General features: G+C 45.4%; 1 protein-coding gene across 3 annotated transcripts; it reads right to left on the bottom strand.

The window, feature by feature from the left end:
• Positions 1–802: 802 nt before the first annotated feature.
• On the bottom strand, positions 803–16,367 carry LOC114591028 (zinc finger protein RFP-like). 3 transcript variants are annotated; one of them, XM_077922189.1, is made up of 9 exons: positions 15,942–16,367; positions 13,280–13,375; positions 11,289–11,519; positions 10,229–10,251; positions 9,355–9,473; positions 6,256–6,288; positions 5,552–5,581; positions 1,745–2,322; positions 803–1,013 (listed from the first exon to the last, which is right to left on the bottom strand). In XM_077922189.1, exons 1-8 carry the CDS (start codon positions 16,365–16,367, stop codon positions 1,805–1,807), a joined length of 1,476 nt encoding a protein of 491 aa, XP_077778315.1. In that variant the 3' UTR covers positions 803–1,013; positions 1,745–1,804. The 3 variants fall into 3 exon arrangements, with proteins under 3 accessions (XP_077778315.1, XP_077778318.1, XP_077778322.1); XM_077922192.1 differs by lacking the exon at positions 5,552–5,581; XM_077922196.1 differs by lacking the exons at positions 803–1,013; positions 9,355–9,473 and having other exon boundaries at positions 2,150–2,322.
• Positions 16,368–19,884: the final 3,517 nt, after the last annotated feature.

Raw genomic sequence — 19,884 nt, 5'->3', positions numbered from 1 at the left:
ATAAGAATTCGGATTTGAAAAACTGTTAAAAGGACATGCAATGAAATTCAACCAAGGGGAAGTCACTTAACAAAGTTAATAAGTGTAATTTTCAATAAGGCTATGATTTATGTTTGTTTGTCTTGTTTGTTTGTTTGTTTGTTTATGATATTGTGAAACTAATAAAATTTTTGGGGAAAAACAAAAACATATCTTCCTTGTTCCCCCCCCCCCATTTTTCCTCCCCCCACCCGACTTCTCTCAGTTCCAGTCTTTGGTTTCTCTAAGAATGCTGTTTTCTGCATGTTACAAAGTTGTATAGATCTTCAAACTATTTAGCTGATTATTATCAATAAAAAGTTCGGAATGTTTATTCAAAACCTGCCAAGGAGTCCAGTTCACTTTGTTGCTTCTTCAGATACTTTGTAAAGGGGCAATAAGGTTTACTTCTGACAACGTGTGGAGATGGCGAGGCTGTATTTCCAGAGGGCATTTGAAGATGATGCCCTGTTCAATTTCTTTTTCTTTTTCTTCCCGTCTGAAGTCTCCAGAGCAAGCAGCTATCCTTCCTGACATGGGTGAAGGGGTTCATTTTTTAGTCATCTATAATTCCAATGATGCATGCATTTTCACAACTGCATAAGGTCTTGTGGGGAGAGGAAGGATTCCTAGAATTGCAGAGTTGTGAGGGATCCTGAGGGTCATCTAATATCACCCCCTGCAGTGCAGGAAAAAATTGCCCAACGTGAGGCTCAGACGCACAACTGTGGGATTAAGGGTCTTATCCTCTGCCAAATCAGACAACTCAAATGGAAAACAAGACTGAAGGTGAGAAAATTTATTAGGACTCCGAAAAGTGTGACTGTCTCTCTAAGAAGTGAGCTGCAGAGGGAATTCTGGGAAAAGGAAAGAAAATGCAAAGGAAGAGTAACCCATTTTTGTTTGGTTATTTCTGCTGATTTTGACTGGAATGAATCCTCTCAAAGGGCCCTTGAAACTGCCCAAACTGCTCTTGGCGGGTAAATGTTTTTTACCTGTTACCGGAAAAATCCGAGGGCTCCCTTGGACAAAAACAAAGACACCAACCAGGATAACTTGGAGCAAAACAGCAGCCTGTAGGCTTGGCCTTTATTGAACTGTTGCAACAGGGTGTTACCCTCACTTGCAGGAGAGAGGAAAGACCCAGAAAGATGGTGTGCAAGACCTTATAAAAACTTTTGAAATTCCCATCCTCTAGGTCAAGCCCACCCCCAGAAACATCATGCATACATTACAGAAAGGAGGGGTTGAGGGAGGAGTTGTGGTGGTAACCTGAGTGTCTTGTCACCTGGCTGGTTCCTCCTTTCCCCCTCCCCATGAGTCACTTCCAGGAGACAAAGGGGAGTTGGCAGTTTCCTGCCCCCAGAGGGAAGATCTGATCATTGTCCTTTGTTTCAGTCCATGCTGAATCCACTCCCATATGCAAGTTCTTTGTGATCTTGATGGTCTTCTGTCTAGGACCATCAGGGTTGGTATAGCAACTGGGCAGGGCTCCTGTGGATGTGCTGGGATGGTCAAGGGATTATGGCTGGCCTGTATCAAACCTTCCCCATTTTGTAGTCCTTCCTTCGTGGAGTCAAATAAAAGTGGAACAGTGCAAATCCGATGTATGGTTGATTTTTCTATGAATTTATAACAGAAGTGTGGTGTATGTAGTGTGTGAGTGTGAGTGTGTGTGAAGTTTGTACAAACTGAATGATTGGGGTGGGGGGTTCCTGCTACATACGTCAGTCACTATGGTCTGGAGAGAAACTCCTGCTGGGCCTGAGAGGCAGATTTAGTCCCCTCAGGAGATACTGAGGTGGGCTTTGTTATCCAATAGACGAAAGAAAGGGAGGAGGGTCTCTCCAGAGAACGAGGCTCCTGAGAACGTGTAGAGTTCGGCTCCTGAGTCAGCGTCAGAAAAAGACACACATCCCCCTTCATAGTCCAGAGTCACCCGGATCCTCCTGGGCTTCTCCCTCAGGGACAGAGGAGAGGAAACAGGGGAGGTGCAGGCCCAGTACTCCCCTCCCCTCTTCCCCACAGCCCAGATCCCTTCCTCAGGACTGAAGTCAAAGACGCCCTTTCTCTCCACAGACCTCCTGGCAACTCCCACATCCCACCATCCCCCACTTTCCACAGTGACTTCCCAGAAATGTCTGCCTGCTGTGAATCCCTCACATCCCAACACACAATGCCGCTTGTTGAATCTCTCAGGATTATCAGGCAGGGCTTGCTCTTCGTCTCCATATATCACACTTTTCCGATCCTCGGACAGGATGAGTTCAGGATGGGCTGTGTCTGGATCCAGAGCGACATTTTCTGTTGGGGAAAAGATGAGGGAAAGAGAAGATTAGGCAGAGTCAGCTGAGAGACAGAAATGGACATCCTGATAAATAAATAAAAAACAGCCCCAAAACCCCAGATTCCCTTTCAGATCAAGGGGATTTCTTTGCATCGCATGCTAGACTGAGACTCCTCCTTGCAGACTCCTCAGAATAAATATCTTCCTTGATGGTTTTTAAATCAGTTTTCTTCACTTTCTAATATTCGATGTGTATTGTGCCTGCCCTCCTCTCAACCCAGGCATTTTCTAAGAGGAAAAACCACCCAGTAAACCTTTTACTCATCTCTTCCGTGTTATTGAGGCATCTGATCAAGGCCTGTATTTTAAAATGAGCTTAAAGATATATTTGCAAATGCTTGTATGTTTCATGCCAGGCAGAAACCAGCTGGCTAAGTACTCTGGCAGTTGTTTATCTTCCTGCTCTCCTGGAAAGGGCCCCCCTGTACCTCAAAGTTGTAAAAGGGAAATACAAAGGTTACACTGACCATACATCTTACAGAATACAATCAAGCTGCAAAAACACTAATTAAGAGTTGGTAAATAGTAAGATTTATTGTTTAACAGAAAATAATACCATGTGCCTCCCATCAGACTTGAGCCATATTTTCCTAAGGTTAAAGGGCAAGAGCTAATGGGAAAAGCAGCTGGCTGGGAAAGGGGGGTGTAAATTGAAGAGGCTGCTTTTGAAGCTGTTTTTAGTGAGTTGCTTTTCTTCTAAAAAGCTATCTATGTTATGTATGAAATTTATTGGCTTAATGTAATGATGCAAAGGATTTAGAAAGTAAGAAATGTTAGATTCTTATGTTAGATTCTTATTTCATTGATAGTGTGTGAGAATGTGAACCCAAGATCTCTGTTTAGATAGAACTTAATACCATGAGCCATCTGTTTTAGCCATTTGTATTGGAGTGCAGGGGCAATAGGGCAAAATGTGATCTGGCAATTAAGGTGCCTTGTCGAGGCAAATGTAAGATATATGGCTACTTGTCTGCCATTTATGGATAGAAGGAAATATAGCTCTTTGTCTCCCATAAAAGGTAATAGGAAGTGGGTGTATCTTTTATGATTGGTTCTAGCAAACAGCCAATAGGAATTTCAACCAGGCTGATTGGACAGAGGCAGCCAAAGGAGGAGCAAGGGGGCTGGGCTGAGGAAATATAAGTGCTGGCCATCAGGGCTGGAGGGGGCAGAGCTTTTCGTAACCATATACCACTGTGCCTATCATTTATTTGTCTGACAAATAATTTATTATTTTAATTTCTCTATTGCTGCGTTGAATATTTCATTCCAGCTAAGCGTTAACCACAAGCAGGGTGCTACATTATCTAAGGGGAAAGAGAGGAGAATTGGAGGAGGCAGGAGAGGAGAGAAGCTGCTTTCCTCTTACAATCTCTGTGGGAATTGGCCTTTGGGGACCTCTGGTTGGGGTGTAATAATAAAAATAAATAAATAAATAAAAATAAAAATATATATTTGCATACTGCCCTTCATCCATAGGTCTCAGGGTGGTTCACAGCATAAAAATACAACATAAAACCACATATAGGCCTCCCCTCACTTTCATGGGGATCACGTTCTGGGCCCTCGTGCCCCCCACAAGTGAAAATTGTGTTAAGTGGGAAGCCTGTTTATTCCTGGTCTCCAATTCTCTCAGCTACTTGGTCTTTCCTGTGCCTTCCTCCCTACCATTTTGGAAGTTTAGGCCTTGCCGCCAGGGAAGAAGAGGCAGGTGGCCGGGCAATTTTACAAAGGACTGCTTATTCCATGCATCTCTTTTGGATTTAATATATACCATAAGACTAGTTCCCTGGGGGAAAGGGGGAATAACTCAAAAAATTACCAGTCAGGGGCTTAGACAGTCATGATAGGCAAGTGTAGGGTTGCCGTTATTTTGAAGAGCAAAAAAGAGGACACATTTGCCAACTTCTACTCTTAACCATGGATCGCTAAGACAACATTCATTTTAAATACCCCTACTCTTTGTAGGCTTTCACAGCTGTGATATACTGTTAGTAGCAATGTTCTTAACTTTCAACAACCAAAGAATAAGAATAATAATACATATTGCTTCCTCGCTTCCCACATGAAAGTGTTTGGGCTAATGTTTACATATTTTTAATTTTCTTTAAAAAAAAATATTAATGTTGCAATACATATATGAAATCTTTACATAATGATACATATACATTATATTTGTAAATTCGCATTTTTACATTTCATTATGTACCAACATTTATCCATTTCTTATTTCTTGCCCTGTGTCTTCCCTCCACCCGTGCGTGACTTCCTTATTATTTTGTAACTTTAGAATTGAGATTCTATTTTTGTATTTTAATAATTAAACATTTAATCTTATATATCTGCTTAACTTAACTTTGTGAAATCAGTCTACAAATATCAATAAATTCTTGTTGGAGCATCTTTTGGTCATGTATTCAACACATTTCCAGTGATATACTGCTAGTAGCAATGTTCTTAACTTTCAAAAACAAAAGAATAATCAGAATAATAATAATACATAATACATATTGCTCCCTTGCTTGCCACATTTGGGTATTTGGGCTCATGTTCCCATCTTTGTGAACGCAAGTGGGCACAGAACAATTTATTAAACTGTTAAACATGTACATATGGACTCTCCTTAAGGGCAGGGGGATGTTAACTCTTGCCCTCCCAGATTCCTTCTCCAAGTTCTGGTAACTGAGCCAGTGTCCTTTTAGTTCAGACACAAGAGAAGGGTTTTATACAGGACGTGGCCAGCTTAAGATGCTGCTCTGTTGCAATTCTCTGCTCTAGGCTAGCTTAGATGGGTGCCTTAGATCTGAGTCTAATGCACTAGAAATTTTTTCATGGGTTACTGTAATCAAAACCATACAACTTGAGACATTTTGCAAAATTTTAAAAATCCACCCAGGGGAGAAATTTTAATCATGAAAATAGAGGACCTGTCTGAGAAAAAGGTCACATGGAAAAGCAACCCAACTCTCTCTAGGCAGGAATGAAACTCTTCCCTCCTCCAGCGGATCCTTCTGGGGAGTTTCTCTCCCCTCCTTCTGCACCTTCAACTCCACCCTCTCTGCCTTTGTGGTACAAACAGCAGGGCCAGAGTCAAGCTGTACAGAAGAGACTCTTGACCCCCATGAAACACTAGTCCGCCCGCCCGCCGTCCGCCCCCGTGAATTGGGGTCTCCATGTGAAATTTACCTTTCTGAAGATTTCTGAATGACTGAACATCTGAGAAGGCAAAAAGACAGGCTTAATAGGCTTTTTTTTACAAAACATCACCATAACATAGCCTCTGTTGTTTCCTTATTTCAAGCAAAAGATTAAATCATAGAGCACATAATTGCAAAGACGACAGCTGTAGGCCTAAGTAGTGATGTTAAATATTGTCCAAAAGATTATTCCAGAGAATGTAATATCACTAAGCCTAAGGAATTAAAACAACTAATGTGTTTAGTTGTAATTCCTGCATTGCAGGGGGTTGGACTAGATGATCCTTGGGATCGTTTCAAACTTTGCTATTCCATGATTTCATGGAAAAATCAGAAATGGTATACCATACTAGAAAATGGTGGAATATAATCATTCAAAATCCACAAATGAAACAGGGATCTGAACTTAAAATTAAGGGGGAAACCAGAATAATAGTCTATAGGCAGGAAAGGAACCCAGACTGGTGTGCAGGTTCTTCACAGGGACAAGCTCTGCCCCCAATCCAAGCCTTCAAACTCCCTCCCAGTTCATTCATGGGACAGACAAAGAACCCAAACACCACTAGAGGACTGTTTCCCAGAGTGACGCCATTGATGGGGGTCCCAAAGTCTGCAGCACAGATGGTTCAACACCCATGAAATATCAGTCCCCATCCCTCCTGTGAAAAAATTGTTCTTCCTTTGTAAATTTACCTTTCTGAATCGGTTTTCTGTATAACAGAGCATCTGAGGAAGCAAAAAGATATAAAGTGTAAGGGCAACACTCTTCCACCAGAAATCAATCTCCATGCAAAAGTAACATTTCAAAACATAGCACCCTTAAATTCAAGTACAATTATTAAATATTAACTAAATTATACACAAAATAATTAATACCAAGAAAATCATAGGAAGAATCTAAGAAAATAAATAAAGCTTTAAAACTCAGCAATCATAAAGCAAGCTTACAAATAGCAGAATAAAAATATTCAGCATGAATCCTGATGGTCTCTGAACTTTGCCCCTAAATTGGGCTCTACATTGGAGGACTGGAGGGGAGGCAGAGCAATAGGAATCCCGTAAAAGGAGGCAGAGGGGAGATGGAGGCAGCCTTAACATCTTCCCCAAGTAAAGTGGTGGGGGGAATGATTAAAGCCAAAATTGTGAAACATAAGGAGAAGCAAAGTTTGATGAGGAAGGATTGGCAGAGCTCTCAGGCAAAAGGAAGTCCTTCCTCACAAACCTTCTACAAATCTTTAAGGTTCTTCACAAGCATAATTGTGCCCTTTGGGGCTCATGTACTCTTGCTTCCACTCTCAATGGGCGAACTCTCAGGAGATCTTGAAGGCTGAAGCCCTAGATATGGCAGCTGCAGGGGGACGTCTGAGGAGGAGACGGCTCAGGCCTTGGCTCCACGGCTGAGAAAGAAGCCTGAGCAGGAGGCAGAGGGGGAACTGGGGGCTTCTTAATGCCCTTTGACTCCATTCAGAGCAGGAGAACCTCCAAAAGGACAAACTCAGATTGTGCAGACAGGGAACCACAAGGAAAAGGAGGTTTTGTATAACTGTAAACAGAAGCACATGGGAGGAAAAAATCCTGACTTTGCTCTACACTCTGGTTCAGGCTTTCTTTACAGGATCCAGCGTCACAATATACATGGGCCATTCTGGGGGACAGGAAATGAAGGCTGGAGCACCAAGAAGGAAGGTATCCTGGGGTTACTCAATTCCATGCAACAAGAGTCTGGTATGTTCAATGATGATATTCACTGGAAGTGATGATATTCCAGCTGAACTATTTAAAATTTTAAAAGATGATGCTGTTAAGGTGCTACACTTAATATGCCAGCAAGTTTGGAAAACTCAGCAGTGGCCAGAGGATTGCAGAAGATCAGTCTACATCCCAATCCCAAAGAAGGGCAGTGCCAAAGAATGCTCCAACTACCGCCCAATTGCACTCATTTCACACGCTAGCAAGGTTATGCTTAAAATTCTACAAGGAAGGCTTTAGCAGTATGTGGACCGAGAACTCCCAGAAGTGCAAGCTGGATTTCGAAGGGGCAGAGGAACCAGAGACCAAATTGCAAACATGTGCTGGATTATGGAGAAAGCTAGAGAGTTCCAGAAAGACATCTACTTCTGCTTCATTGACTATGCAAAAGCCTTTGACTGTGTCGACCACAGCAAACTATGGCAAGTTCTTAAAGAAATGGGAGTGCCTGATCACCTCATCTGTCTCCTGAGAAATCTCCATGTGGGACAAGAAGCTACAGTTAGAACTGGATATGGAACAACTGATTGGTTCAAAATTGGGAAAGGAGTACGACAAGGCTGTATATTTTCTCCGTGCTTATTTAACTTATATGCAGAATTCATCATGCAAAAGGCTGGGCTGGATGAATCCCTAGCCGGAATTAAGATTGCCGGAAGAAATACAGTGATGCCCCGCAAGACGAATGCCTCGCAAGACGAAAAACTCGCTAGACGAAAAGGTTTTCCGTTTTTTGAGTCGTTCCGCAAGACGAATTTCCCTATGGGCTTGCTTCGCAAGACGAAACGTCTTGCAAGTTCTTGCGAGTTTGTTTCCTTTTTCTTAAAGCCGCTAATGGATCCAAACTACAAGAAAGAAGATTCCACCTAAACATTAGGAAGAACTTCCTGACAGTAAGAGCTGTTCGACAGTGGAATTTGCTGCCAAGGAGTGTGGTGGAGTCTCTGTCTTTGGAGGTCTTTAAGCAGAGGCTTGACAACCATATGTCAGGAGTGCTCTGATGGTGTTTCCTGCTTGGCAGGGGGTTGGACTCGATGGCCCTTGTGGTCTCTTCCAACTCTATGATTCTATTCTAAGCCGTTAATAGCCGCTAAGCTGCTAATAGCCGTGCTTCGCAAGACGAAAAAACCGCAAGACGAAGAGACTCGCGGAACGGATTAATTTCGTCTTGCGAGGCACCACTGTATCAACAACCTCAGATATGCAGATGACACAACCTTGATGGCAGAAAGTGAGGAGGAATTAAAGAACCTTTTAATGAGGGTGAAAGAGGAGAGAGCAAAATATGGTCTGAAGCTCAACATCAAAAAAACGAAGATCATGGCCACTGGTCCCATCACCTCCTGGCAAAGAGAAGGGGAAGAAATGGAGGCAGTGAGAGATTTTACTTTCTTGGGCTCCATGATCACTGCAGATGGTGACAGCAGCCACGAAATTAAAAGACGCCTGCTTCTTGGGAGGAAAGCAATGACAAACCTAGACAGCATCTTAAAAAGCAGAGACATCACCTTGCCAACAAAGGTTCGTATAGTTAAAGCTATGGTTTTCCCAGTAGTGATGTATGGAAGTGAGAGCTGGACCATAAAGAAGGCTGATCGCCGAAGAATTGATGCTTTTGAATTCTGGTGCTGGAGGAGACTCTTAAGAGTCCCATGGACTGCAAGAAGATCAAACCTATCCATTCTGAAGGAAATCAGCCCAGAGTGCTCACTGGAAGGACAGATCCTGAAGCGGTGGCTCTAATACTTGGGCCACCTCATGAGAAGAGAAGACTCAGTGGAAAAGACCCTGATGTTGGGAATGATAGAGGGCACAAGGAGAAGGGGACGACAGAGGACAAGATGGCTGGACAGTGTTCTCGAAGCTACCAGCATGAGTTTGACCAAACTGCGGGAGGCAGTGGAAGACAGGAGTGCCTGGCGTGCTCTGGTCCAGGGGGTCACGAAGAGTCGGACACGACTAAACGACTAAACAACAACATGTTCAGTTCTGAAAAAGTAATAGAATTCCCAGTGTGAAATCATGGCAGCCATTTTTCATTACCTTTCCATTGTTTCATTGTATCACCAACAAGGTGATTTAGATCACAGGATTCCAAGAACCTGTTCCTTAGCTCTGGAGGGAAAGTCAGTGGCTTCTCTGAACTCTCTCTTTCCTCATACCTGGTGAAAAGAAAAACAATGAATGGCCCCATTGTGGCCCCTTCTCCCTAATTATTGCAGGAGATCTCAATAACCTGAACAAAGTTGAAGTTCATTTCCCCACAGGTAATTTTCAGGATTCGGCTTCATCTCTTGACACCCACCTCCAATCCCTGGTCGGTGGCTTCGTAAGGATGCTAAACAGCACAAGGGACAAGATGTAACCCCAAGCGACACCACCGGAGGGCTCCCATGGCTTCAAACTATGCTGCCCCCCAACAACTTTCTGGGAAGGTGCCAGGACTTAAGACCCAAACCCCTGAGGTGGAATGCCTGCAACCCCTCCCTCCCTGAGCTTCTTCCAGAGGATGTGAGTGATGTCCAAAGCTGTCAAGAGTTGGGTGGCTGCTACTTGGACAAGATGCTACTTGGACATTGAAATCTGTTGGTACATCCTAAGCTCTTCCCAAGTATCTTTGGCACTTTCTCTTCTAGATGTTTGAAATTACCAAAAAGTCCATGAACAGAAAGTGCAAGAGAAAGAAAAGAAAAGAGCCCCCATCCCTTTGTGAAGTGATGTGGGGAGGGAGGGAGGAGGCAGTTGACCTTGATCCTTGGAGGGAGAATTGGGGGGCTACAAGTTCAGAAGAGGGGGCTTTACTTTTACCTGTGAGGTGCTGCAGGGAGTGAGTCTCCCCCCTGCAGGGCCATGTCTGAGGTTCTGGCATCTCAGCTTCAAAGAGTGATGCTAATGGAAATGAGCCAGATCCACTTACCTCTGCAAGGTGCTTCTGACATCCTAGAGGGGAAAAGAGAAGGGAATTCACTGCACACCACAGGCCACACTAGGAAGACCCCCTCAGACGCTGCCCCTCGGAAGTCAGTCTGCCTGGCACATGCCAAGGTTTTGGGTAGGGATGGCGGAATCAGCCAGTTTTGGTTTCTCACTGCTTTTATTTTTCCAGTCTGAAATTATTAATTGTTCCAATTTCAAGTTCTCCCCATTTCCATATTTTAATAACTTTAATCCAGTTTGCATTGTGCAATTCAGATGTAAGTTAGCCTACAGGAGAATCCTGCCAGGGCACTGTCCCAGTCCCCAAATTTCAAATTCTATTTTCCATCTGGAAATAAAAAAAATCACCTGCAGCATAAAATGCCTCCAAAGGGGTAAAAAAACAATTCCGTGTTTCTTTGGGCTCATCCACACTTCTCCCTTTCCTGTGCCCAGAAAACACGGGTCCAAGTGGTTTTGTCTTTGCCCTGCCGCTTTCCCTCAAGAAAAACCTGCTCCTTAGAGCGAAATCAAAGCAAATGTCAATCCAGAGAAAACCTGGCTGATGTTTACTCTAATTCAGCAGTAAAAAGAGGGTTTTCCTGGAGGAAAGGGGTGGGACAAGCAGCAGTCTGGATGAGTCCCTCTGTCTTGCTCTTTGGTCACTGGGACTGAGCACCATTTTGGGCCGATCTGTATCCATGGGGAAGGGGATCAACCCAGAAGTTGTGGAGGAAATGGGAAGAGAAGCTTGGTCAAGAGACTGGCTCATGTCGGAAGGAGGCCTGAACGCATCCTAGACGAAGCCCCCCACAGCTGAGAGGCATTCAGAGACAGATCATCAGCAAAGAGCGGAAGATCAGCTCCTGTTCCATCAAGAACACAGATGAATCTGTAGTCTGCATTCTGGTGAGTTAAGCATCCCAGGTCTCTTGGGTCTTCCTGTCCATTACAAACCTGACTAGAGGCTCCATCATCTCAACCCTTGCACTCCTTGCATACATGAAAGGGGCAGCCTTTTCCTGGAGCCCAGCCTTGGGCTGTTCCTGCCACCATCTTACCTGCAGGAGTTCACTCGCTGGCTGCTGACTCTTCTCCTCCATCTCCTGGATGATCCTCTCAAGAGAGGAGAGTTTCCTGGAAAGTCTGGCCAGCTGCTCATCCCTTCTCCCTGCAATCTCCTTCTCCACCTCTTCCACATGAGTCAGCAGATGTTTTTCTTGTTCTTCCAGGAACTGGCGCAGTTCTCTGAACTTCTCCACAGTCTTCAGCCTCTCCGTTTCTGTTAATTCCTGCAAGAAAAGAGGAGGTCTGAGTGTGGAAGGTGCTCAGCCTTCAAAACACCAGGAAGAGAATTGTGAGAATTCCACAGGGAGGACACTTCCGATTTTTCAGAGACAGGGAACCTTCAGTGGCTAAAGAAGTAAACCTTTATTTTGAGGGGAGGCCCTCTCCATTGCTGTTCCTGTTGACTTCTATTTTGCAGAGGGCTACAGCCGAAAGGAAGGAGCATTTGTTTTCTAGCCATGGATATGTGGGATGTAAAAACGTATTGCAGTCAAATACAAGAGTCCTACAATGCACATGCTGGGGAATGCTTTGTATCACTCAGGAGAAAACTTGCTAGTTCCTCCTGAGCTGGGACAGACTTCCTTTGCATGTGACTTAATGTGAGTGTGGCCTGTTCTTGGGAGAGGAGCACACGGCCTCCATGTTCTGCTCTGTGTCTTCTCCATTGTGTGTTCCTAAGAATTAGGAGAAGTGACTGCTCAGTCGCAGTCACTTGAGACTACTTCTATTATGGGATAATTCACAAAGTTATAAGTTGTTCTGTAAATTACGTCTGCCTTCAGGAATCTCATTGTGAACTGGATGATTGTAAGTAAACTAGTTTTATGTTAACTTTAATCAGAAGGCCGTGTCTATTCTTTTAGGAGGGATATAAAATAAGGAAACCAGGAATCATAATAGTGAGGCTCAGATGAGCCTAGCTAACCGTTGTGTTATTTAAAAGGGGGATTATTTAATAACTCTGCTAAGTTATAGAACTTGCTAGCGAAAGTTATGAAGGATATACAGTAATAAAATAATATATCTTCTCCTGCCTCCATAAACATCCCCACAGGATATTCCCTGCATGATTTGGGGCATGGCATAACCAGAGTTCAGAGTTGTTCAGAGAACGTCCGCGGACATAAAACACCCTCAGTTTAGACTGGGACCATTGAGGTGTAAGGAAAGTAACAGAAACAGAGGAGGATGAGGAGAAAGTGCAGTGTTTATCCTCGTAGCTCCCTGAATTTCCTAAAGATGAACAAGACTGCACATTTAGAAAGACAACTCTTTAGTAATATTGATGGTAAATCAGGATTTGAATTGACCTACTTCCACCCTCTCAGCTCACAATTCCTCAGGCTTGTCCTTGACTGCTATTCACATAGTAAATGACAATGGGAAATACAGTGGTACCTTGAGTTACAAACACCTGAGGTTACAAACGCTTCAGGTTACAAATTCCACTAACTTGGAAGCGTTACCTTGAGTTGAGAACTTTGCCCCAGGATGAGATTTTAAATTGTGTGCCGGCAGCGCAACAGCAGCAAGAGCACGCCTCTAGTTAAGAACAGTTTCAGGTTAAGAACGGACCTCCAGAACAAATTAAGTTCATAACTAAAGCTACCACCATAAACTCAAATTAGCTGCATTCAAAAGTGAATTTACCTAAGTTGCTATTGCTGAAAAATTATGGAGACGAAAACAGAGCAATCCTTTGAAATTCACACCTCTGAATTGCTCAAGGTTGACCCAGCCAGGTCTATTTTGTTCACAACCAATGTATTTATGAGGGCAAAGTACATATAAAAATATTTATACGAGGAAGTAGCTACCTAACATCTGAATCATTTTCAGAATAATAAATGAATAAACAGACTGATATGGGAAAAGGAGAAATGGGAAGAAGCTGAAATGGGCAGATTTCCCCATCCCTCCTCCGTCCTGACTCGACTCTTCAAGTGCTTGTTCCCTCCCTAGTAATAAGAGTGGCACTTACCAGGAGGTCTTTGCTTTCCTTGTCCAGGGCTGCTTGATGGGCCAGAATTTCCTCTCTCTCTTTCCTCAGAATCTCCAGGCGGTGGCAGATCTCTTCCTGAAAAGAAAAAGGGAAACTTAGGTTTGCTTGAGACACAGAGAGAGGAGATGAATATTATACAGGCTTCTTGGGTCCAGTGGCCTTGCTATAACAGCGAAGTAGTTTACTAGAGGAAATAAAAGTACAACCTTTTTGGGTCCCTGGCTCCCTGGACCAACTACCTTCTTTCTGCGGGGTCCCTGTGGGGCTCAGGATCCCAGTTAGGTCCCCCCTTGCTTGCAGAGCTTGCAGCCCCTCCCCCTTTCTCAAACACCCTCCCCCTTGCGCAGTGCTCTCTCTGAGCTGCCCCCGCTGTCCCAGAGAGAGGTGCCTCCTCACGCTGCCCCACAGGGACTTGTCTGCCCCTTCCCACCAGCAAGGGCCCCTCGCCAGTTTCCTTGCTTCCTCGGAGGCCGCCTCAGCTCCTGGCAGCCAACACCCCCTGGCCAGCCCCAGAGGCACCATTCCCCAGCAGAGCTTGTAGCCAGGGCTGCTGCAACAAAGAGCTGTGCAAGCCTTTGGGAGGCAGCTATGGCACCCGAGGAGGGAGGGAAGGAAAGAGGGACAGAGGCCAGTCTTGCCAGCAGCACCCCTGAGCATCACTCAAGGCACCCCAGGGGCCACAGCACACTGGCTGAAAACCACTGCAGAACTGGGATGGGAAAGTTTTCTAGTGCAACAAACTAGTCTGGAGAAGAGCAAAGGCAGCCTAAGAGGCTAGAGAGACAGGGATAGAGCAGCGCTTCTCAAAACTTCACCCATTCCAAACCCCTCTTCTGCAAGCCTAGGGCTTTTCCACCTTCCTCTTGGCCCCACTGCTCTGCCACTTAGCTGGGTCAGATGGCAATTCAGGTTTTCTGCTACTTGTCAGTTATTTTCTCTGCAGTAGCCAGAGCCCACGTGTGCTTGGACCACCAGGGGAGATTTAAGAGCTTCTTCCATTTCTGGGCCAAAGAAGTTCTTGCTGGGCCAGAATCCACCTAAGTAGCTCCTTCGGTCAGAAGATTGCTGTCTGGTCATCCCGCAAATTCAAAGGGGCAGCTTCATTTCATCATTATTACTAATATGTGGCATTATTGACATTGCATGGCACAGGAGCATTTTGCACCACTGTAGTAGAAGTGAATTATTTTAAAAGGGATTAAAAGGCATTTTTTAAAAAGTTTCTTCTGTAGCAGAAGTAGAATTTTATCTTTTTTATGTAATAGCACAGGTCCAATTCTGAGTTGTCATGGCAAAGTCATCTTCCCCCCTAGTATTTGCAGATGCAACTCTGAACCACGGAGTCCTTTGCCATTTGGGATGGGAGGAGATCCTCAGCCCCCCTCCCCCCCCCCGCTGAAACCTCATTGCACAGGCCCCACAGCACCCCCAGAATAAGCGTGCTCCCCACCAGTAGGTGCTTCCACCACCCCCCACTCCTAAATCTGCTTCCAACAGAAACTTGGGGGGGGGGATCCTGCACCATCTGGTCAATTCCTGGCCACTGCCCCCCCTGCAACTGATCCCTTGCTGTTCTCTGTTTTGCAGGGCATTGAGGAGGCATCCTGATAGCCAAAGGAGACATGTACCGGTACATAGTTGTGTATGGGCAATTCACATTTGCGTGTCGAGACCCCACAGCCACCCCCTCGTTGGGAAATAACTCACACAAGGACACAGATATTAGGTTTATGTTATTGGGCAAATTTTGGCCACAACTTTATTGAATTACAGAATGTGAGTGGCATTGGCTTAGGTATTGATTGGCCCTGACTATATCTGACCCCTGCCCGCTGTGCAGGAAGTCCAGTAAGGGTAAGCCACCAGTAGGGGGAGCCCTGTTGAAGCGAACCAACTCAAACTCCCCCTGGTGTTTCCGTTGGGGTCGTGTCAAGGTCCCAGCCCCCAAACGGGCTTCGGACAAGATCAAGACTCCCGTATTCCTTTAACGGAATACCCTTAAGCATGGAGGGGCAGGTGATGGCCACACCTCCCCTCCCCCCCACAAGGTCAAACAATGCCTAACCGCAACCCTAACAAAGCTGTGACGATTGCTATGAGGTAGGCAAAAACCAAGTGGCCAGTGCCAATTTGCCAAGTGGAAAAATTCCTACCAGGCCCCTTGGACAACCAAGGCGACCAACCAAAGTCCATAGCAAGGCCAGTGCCTAACCTGCAAGTAGGGAGGGAGGGCGGGTGATTGAGGAAGCGAGCCAAAGAGGAAGTCCTCTGGCTGCTCCTCGGTTTAAAGAGCCCCGGGCACCGGATTGGCTGGCCGGGCTCTGGCGTGGCCGGGATCCCCCAGGCAACGAGGACAAAGTCCACAACTCCTGGCGGATTTGTAGTGTTCTAAATATTTACAATGCAACCTGCTGCAGGATGTGAATGAGGTTAACCCTTTCTGGCAGAGAGAAAGACTTCAACTCCCTCATCCCAGGAGCCCTCAGGCTGCTTTTTACATAAATAAACCTCAGGCTGCTTTTTACATAATAAACCACCACCAATTCATGCCATGCCTACTTTGGACCTGAGAATTAAAAAGAAAACCTCCCAAGAAGAATCCACAGCTATTTCTCCACATCAAGATCCAGGGATCTCCTACCTTGTACTCCTGGAAAGCCTCCTTCAGAGGAATCACCTTGTGGTGTTTGTGCTCCTTGGATCTGTCACACACCACACAGATGGGGGCTTCATCCTCCTTGCAAAAGAGCTTCAGGGGCTCCTGGTGATCCTCGCAGACTCCTCCTTTCCCTCCTTCCTCCTTTCCCTCTTGAAGGCTGAGATTCTGGGCTATTTCTGCCACATTAGCCAGTTGCCGGTTGGGGATGAGGCCCCTTCTCTGGACTCTTTCTCTGCAGTGAGGGCAGGAAGCCTCTGCCTCCGATTCCCCCCAGCACTGGATCAAGCAGGATCGGCAGAAGTTGTGCCCACACTCTGGGATGATCACTGGATCCTTGAAGTAATCCAGGCAGATGAAGCAAGTGGCTTCATCACGGAGACGCTGGATGTGACCCCCTGCAGCAGCCATGGCTCCCTCACCCGAAAGTCCCAGGTAATTTTCGTTTTCTGCGTTTTCAGCTACCAGGAGTTTCCCTTCCTGGAAATGACTCAGAAACTCAATCACCACATGATCTTTTTTTAAAAAAAAACATGTCCCCAGGTCTTTGCATTTGGTGAATGTTTTCTCAAGTTGCAGGGTATGCTTCTGGATTGCTTCCCATGCTTTTGATTACACACACACAAACACACACACCTAGTAAGTTGTGGTAGTCATATTGTAACATTTTCATTCATAGTCTTTGTGATAGGAAAAAACTGCTCCTTTTCCCTTATGGGGCACCCTAGAGCCCGTATAGAGTCCTTATGAAGGTTCACTATCGGTAGGAGAAAAATAACAGAGGCCAGCCAGAGAATATTGAGAAGCAAAGCAGCTAGTAAGCCTGATCTTTATTAAAGCTGTTGCAACAGGGTGCTAACACTCCACTGCCACACAGGAGGGAGGAGGAACCCAGAACATTGGCATAGCTGTCAAGCGTCCCTTATTTGGCGGGACAGTCCCTTATCCCAGCGCCGTGTCCCGCTGCTGTCCCTTATTGATGATGTCTCTTAAATAAGCTACTGAAGGTAATGGGGCCCTTTCTATGTCCAGCTGTCCTTTGTCAACAACAAATTGTTGCTTTTTGTGTGTGTTGAATATATGCTATATGGTAATTAATGGACCTAATAGGTATCTAAAGCCATTTGCACGCAACAAAATATGTATTTTATAAAAGTAATTGTTGATCCCTTATTCTGGCTGCTGATCCCTTATTTTCGAGGCTGCTGGTCCCTTATTTTCAAATCTGTAAGTTTACAGCTATGATGCAAACCCTTATATAGACTTTTGAAATTGTCCACCCCCCAATGCATGATACATACATCACTGAAGGGTCAGCCTACAGCAGAAGTCCTGTCTGCCAGGATACCTGATAATGGTATCCATTTTCCTTCCTCCTTGCAGAGAAACATTTGAGGTCAATTTGGGAGTAAAAATGGCTTCAGAATTATTCTCCTGCACTATTTCAGACACGCGGTTTATATACTTATGTATGTGTTTGCCTTGTACAGTTAATAATGTTTATTTTATCTATATCTATGACCTTAAAATTCCTATAACAGGCTTCCTTGTCATTTTTGAATTGGAGAAAATCTGCCTCTGCCCTAAATAGAAGGCAGTTTTGATTTATCAAGCAGGACTTGATTCCGTGACGAGAACTCCCAAAAATCTGGTTGCTGGTTTTGACTTAATCCGTTTTTAGCATTGTGGCAAAGAACTTCAGATTGAAAAGGACGCTTTCAGCATTGCCTACCTGGAGCGCACTGTTTGCTTCACGCTACAACTCCCATCATCCCTGACCAGGATATCTCCAGGTATGGTTGGGAAGACCCTCTGCCTGGAGACCCTGCAGAGCAGCTGCCAGTCAGTGGAGGCAATATTGACCTCGATGGGCCAATGGGCTGGCCTGGCAGAAGGCACCATCTGAGGTGTCGCATTAAAGTTATGGAACTCCTTCCCTAGATAGGAATGCCTGGTGCGATCTTGGCTATTATTATTAATCAATTTTACTACACATTGTGAAGTCTTCCTATATTCCTGATAAAGTGTGGTCCCTTGCAATGGCTGAGAGCCAGTGTGGTGTAGTGGTTAAGAGTAGTAGCCTCGTAATCTGGGGAACCAGGTTCGCGTCTCCGCTCCTCCACATGCAGCTGCTGGGTGACCTTGGGCCAGTCATCACACTTCTCTGAAGTCTCTCAGCCCCACTCACCTCACAGAGTGTTTGTTGTGGGGGAGGAAGGGAAAGGAGAATGTTAGCCGCTTTGAGACTCCTTAAAGGGAGTGAAAGGCGGGATATCAAATCCGAAATCCAAACTCTTCTTCTTCTTCTTCTGAAAAACCTGGGGGGCTTTAACAGAAGATTAGATAAAACTCCTGGAGGATAAGACTTTGGATGGTTATATGTTCTGCCTCCGTGGTTGGAAGCAGGAATCCTCCTGAATAGCAGTTGCTGGAGACTCTAGAAGGGGAGGGGATCTTGTTCCCAGGTCCTGCTTTTGGGTTTCCCACAGATATATTTAAAAAATGTTTTCAGTTTCACCATCACCTGCAGGTAAAAGGAGAGAGATCAAGGTGGAGAATTCCCACCCAGGGAAGCTGTGCCAGAGGGAATATCCCTGAGGAACCTTCCTTTGTTAGCTGAGATTCCAGGTCAAAAGCATGAGTCCAAAGAGCACCCTTACGAATGCCCCGTGTGTGGTGAGAGCTTCCAGGGAGGATCCGCCCTGGCTGAACACCAGAGGAGGCACATGGGAGAGGAAGCGGATGAATAGTCTGAGGGCGAGAAGCCCTTTCCTCAGCGAGAGATCTGGGTGCGCCATCAGAGCGGCTCATGGAAGAGAAACCATAGTTTCCCGAGTGTGAGAAGAGGTTCAGTTGCTTCGGAGGATCCATGCTGAGCAAAAAGCGCACTAGCGCTCTCACTGTGGGAAACTAGAGAGATACATTACAGAGTCGCAGAGGGACCCATACATGGGGGAAGCCATGCAAATGCCCGATTGGGGGAGAATCTCCAACCACCTGTGCAACTTAAGAGAACACCAGAAAATGAGGCCTTTGTGATTTGAGCAGAGAAAACGAAGAAAAGAATGCAAACTGCTTGCTCCACTGGGTGAGAGAAGCAGCTCCCAGTTGCTTAGCATTTGAAGAAATTAAACTTGGAGTGCGTCTTGTAGGATAAAGCTCCCCACTTATTCTTATTCTTGCTATGAATCAGTCATTTACCCCCTGGTTACAACCATTAAAGACAATAATTAACAGCAATTTACAACAACTTACTGTCACCAAAATAAGGTGGGTCCCATGGACTGCAAGAAGATCAAACCTCTCCATTCTGAAGGAAATCAACCCTGAGTGCTCAATGGAAGGACAGATCCTGCAGCTGAGGCTCCAATACTTTGGCCACCTCATTAGAAGAGAAGACTCCCGGGAAAAGACCCTGATGTTGGGAAAGATGGAGGGCATAAGGAGAAGGGGACGACAGAGGACAAGATGGTTGGACAGTGTTTTCGAAGCTACCAGCATGAGTTTGACCAAGCTGTGGGAGGCAGTGGAAGACAGGAGTGCCTGGCGTGCTGTGGTCCATGGGGTCACAAAGAGTCGGACACGACTAAACAACTAAACAAGAACAACAACAATATGTGCAAGCAGGTGTTACGGCTAAAATCTGGGTGCGGGGCTACTCTGCCACCCAGCTCGTCGGACTAAGTTCGTGAGTCCCTGCGGAAAAAAATGAGCTCAGCCGGGCACAGGAGCAAACTGCAGAAGATCCAAGTTTATTGCACAACAGGTTCAAGACGAGATTGAACAGCGAGAAAGGGGTGACATGAACTTTTGAAACTCCCTCCATGTCCCAGAATACAGTGCAAAATACATCCCAGTTACATCATGAATACATTAAGGAAAGGTTGGGTTACACCGGATTAACATATGGAGGAGGGAGGGGGGAATA

This window comes from Podarcis muralis, chromosome 2, assembly GCF_964188315.1.
Source record: "Podarcis muralis chromosome 2, rPodMur119.hap1.1, whole genome shotgun sequence".
Classification (NCBI taxonomy): Eukaryota; Metazoa; Chordata; class Lepidosauria; order Squamata; family Lacertidae; genus Podarcis; species Podarcis muralis.
Note: the sequence above shows the minus strand (reverse complement) of the source record. Positions and strands in the feature narration are given on the sequence as shown.

What these genes read in the sequence shown, in the direction of transcription:
- LOC114591028 (XM_077922189.1), bottom strand. Translation starts at nt 16,367, where the DNA reads ATGGCTGCTGCAGGGGGTCACATCCAGCGTCTCCGTGATGAAGCCACT. An exon ending in AGGAAAGCAAAGACCTCCTG is followed by an intron (nt 11,520 to 13,279) that starts GTAAGTGCCACT and finishes CTTTTCTTGCAG; the next exon opens with GAATTAACAGAAACGGAGAG. An exon ending in CAGAAAACCGATTCAGAAAG is followed by an intron (nt 5,582 to 6,255) that starts GTAAATTTACAA and finishes TTGCCTTCTCAG; the next exon opens with ATGTTCAGTCATTCAGAAAT.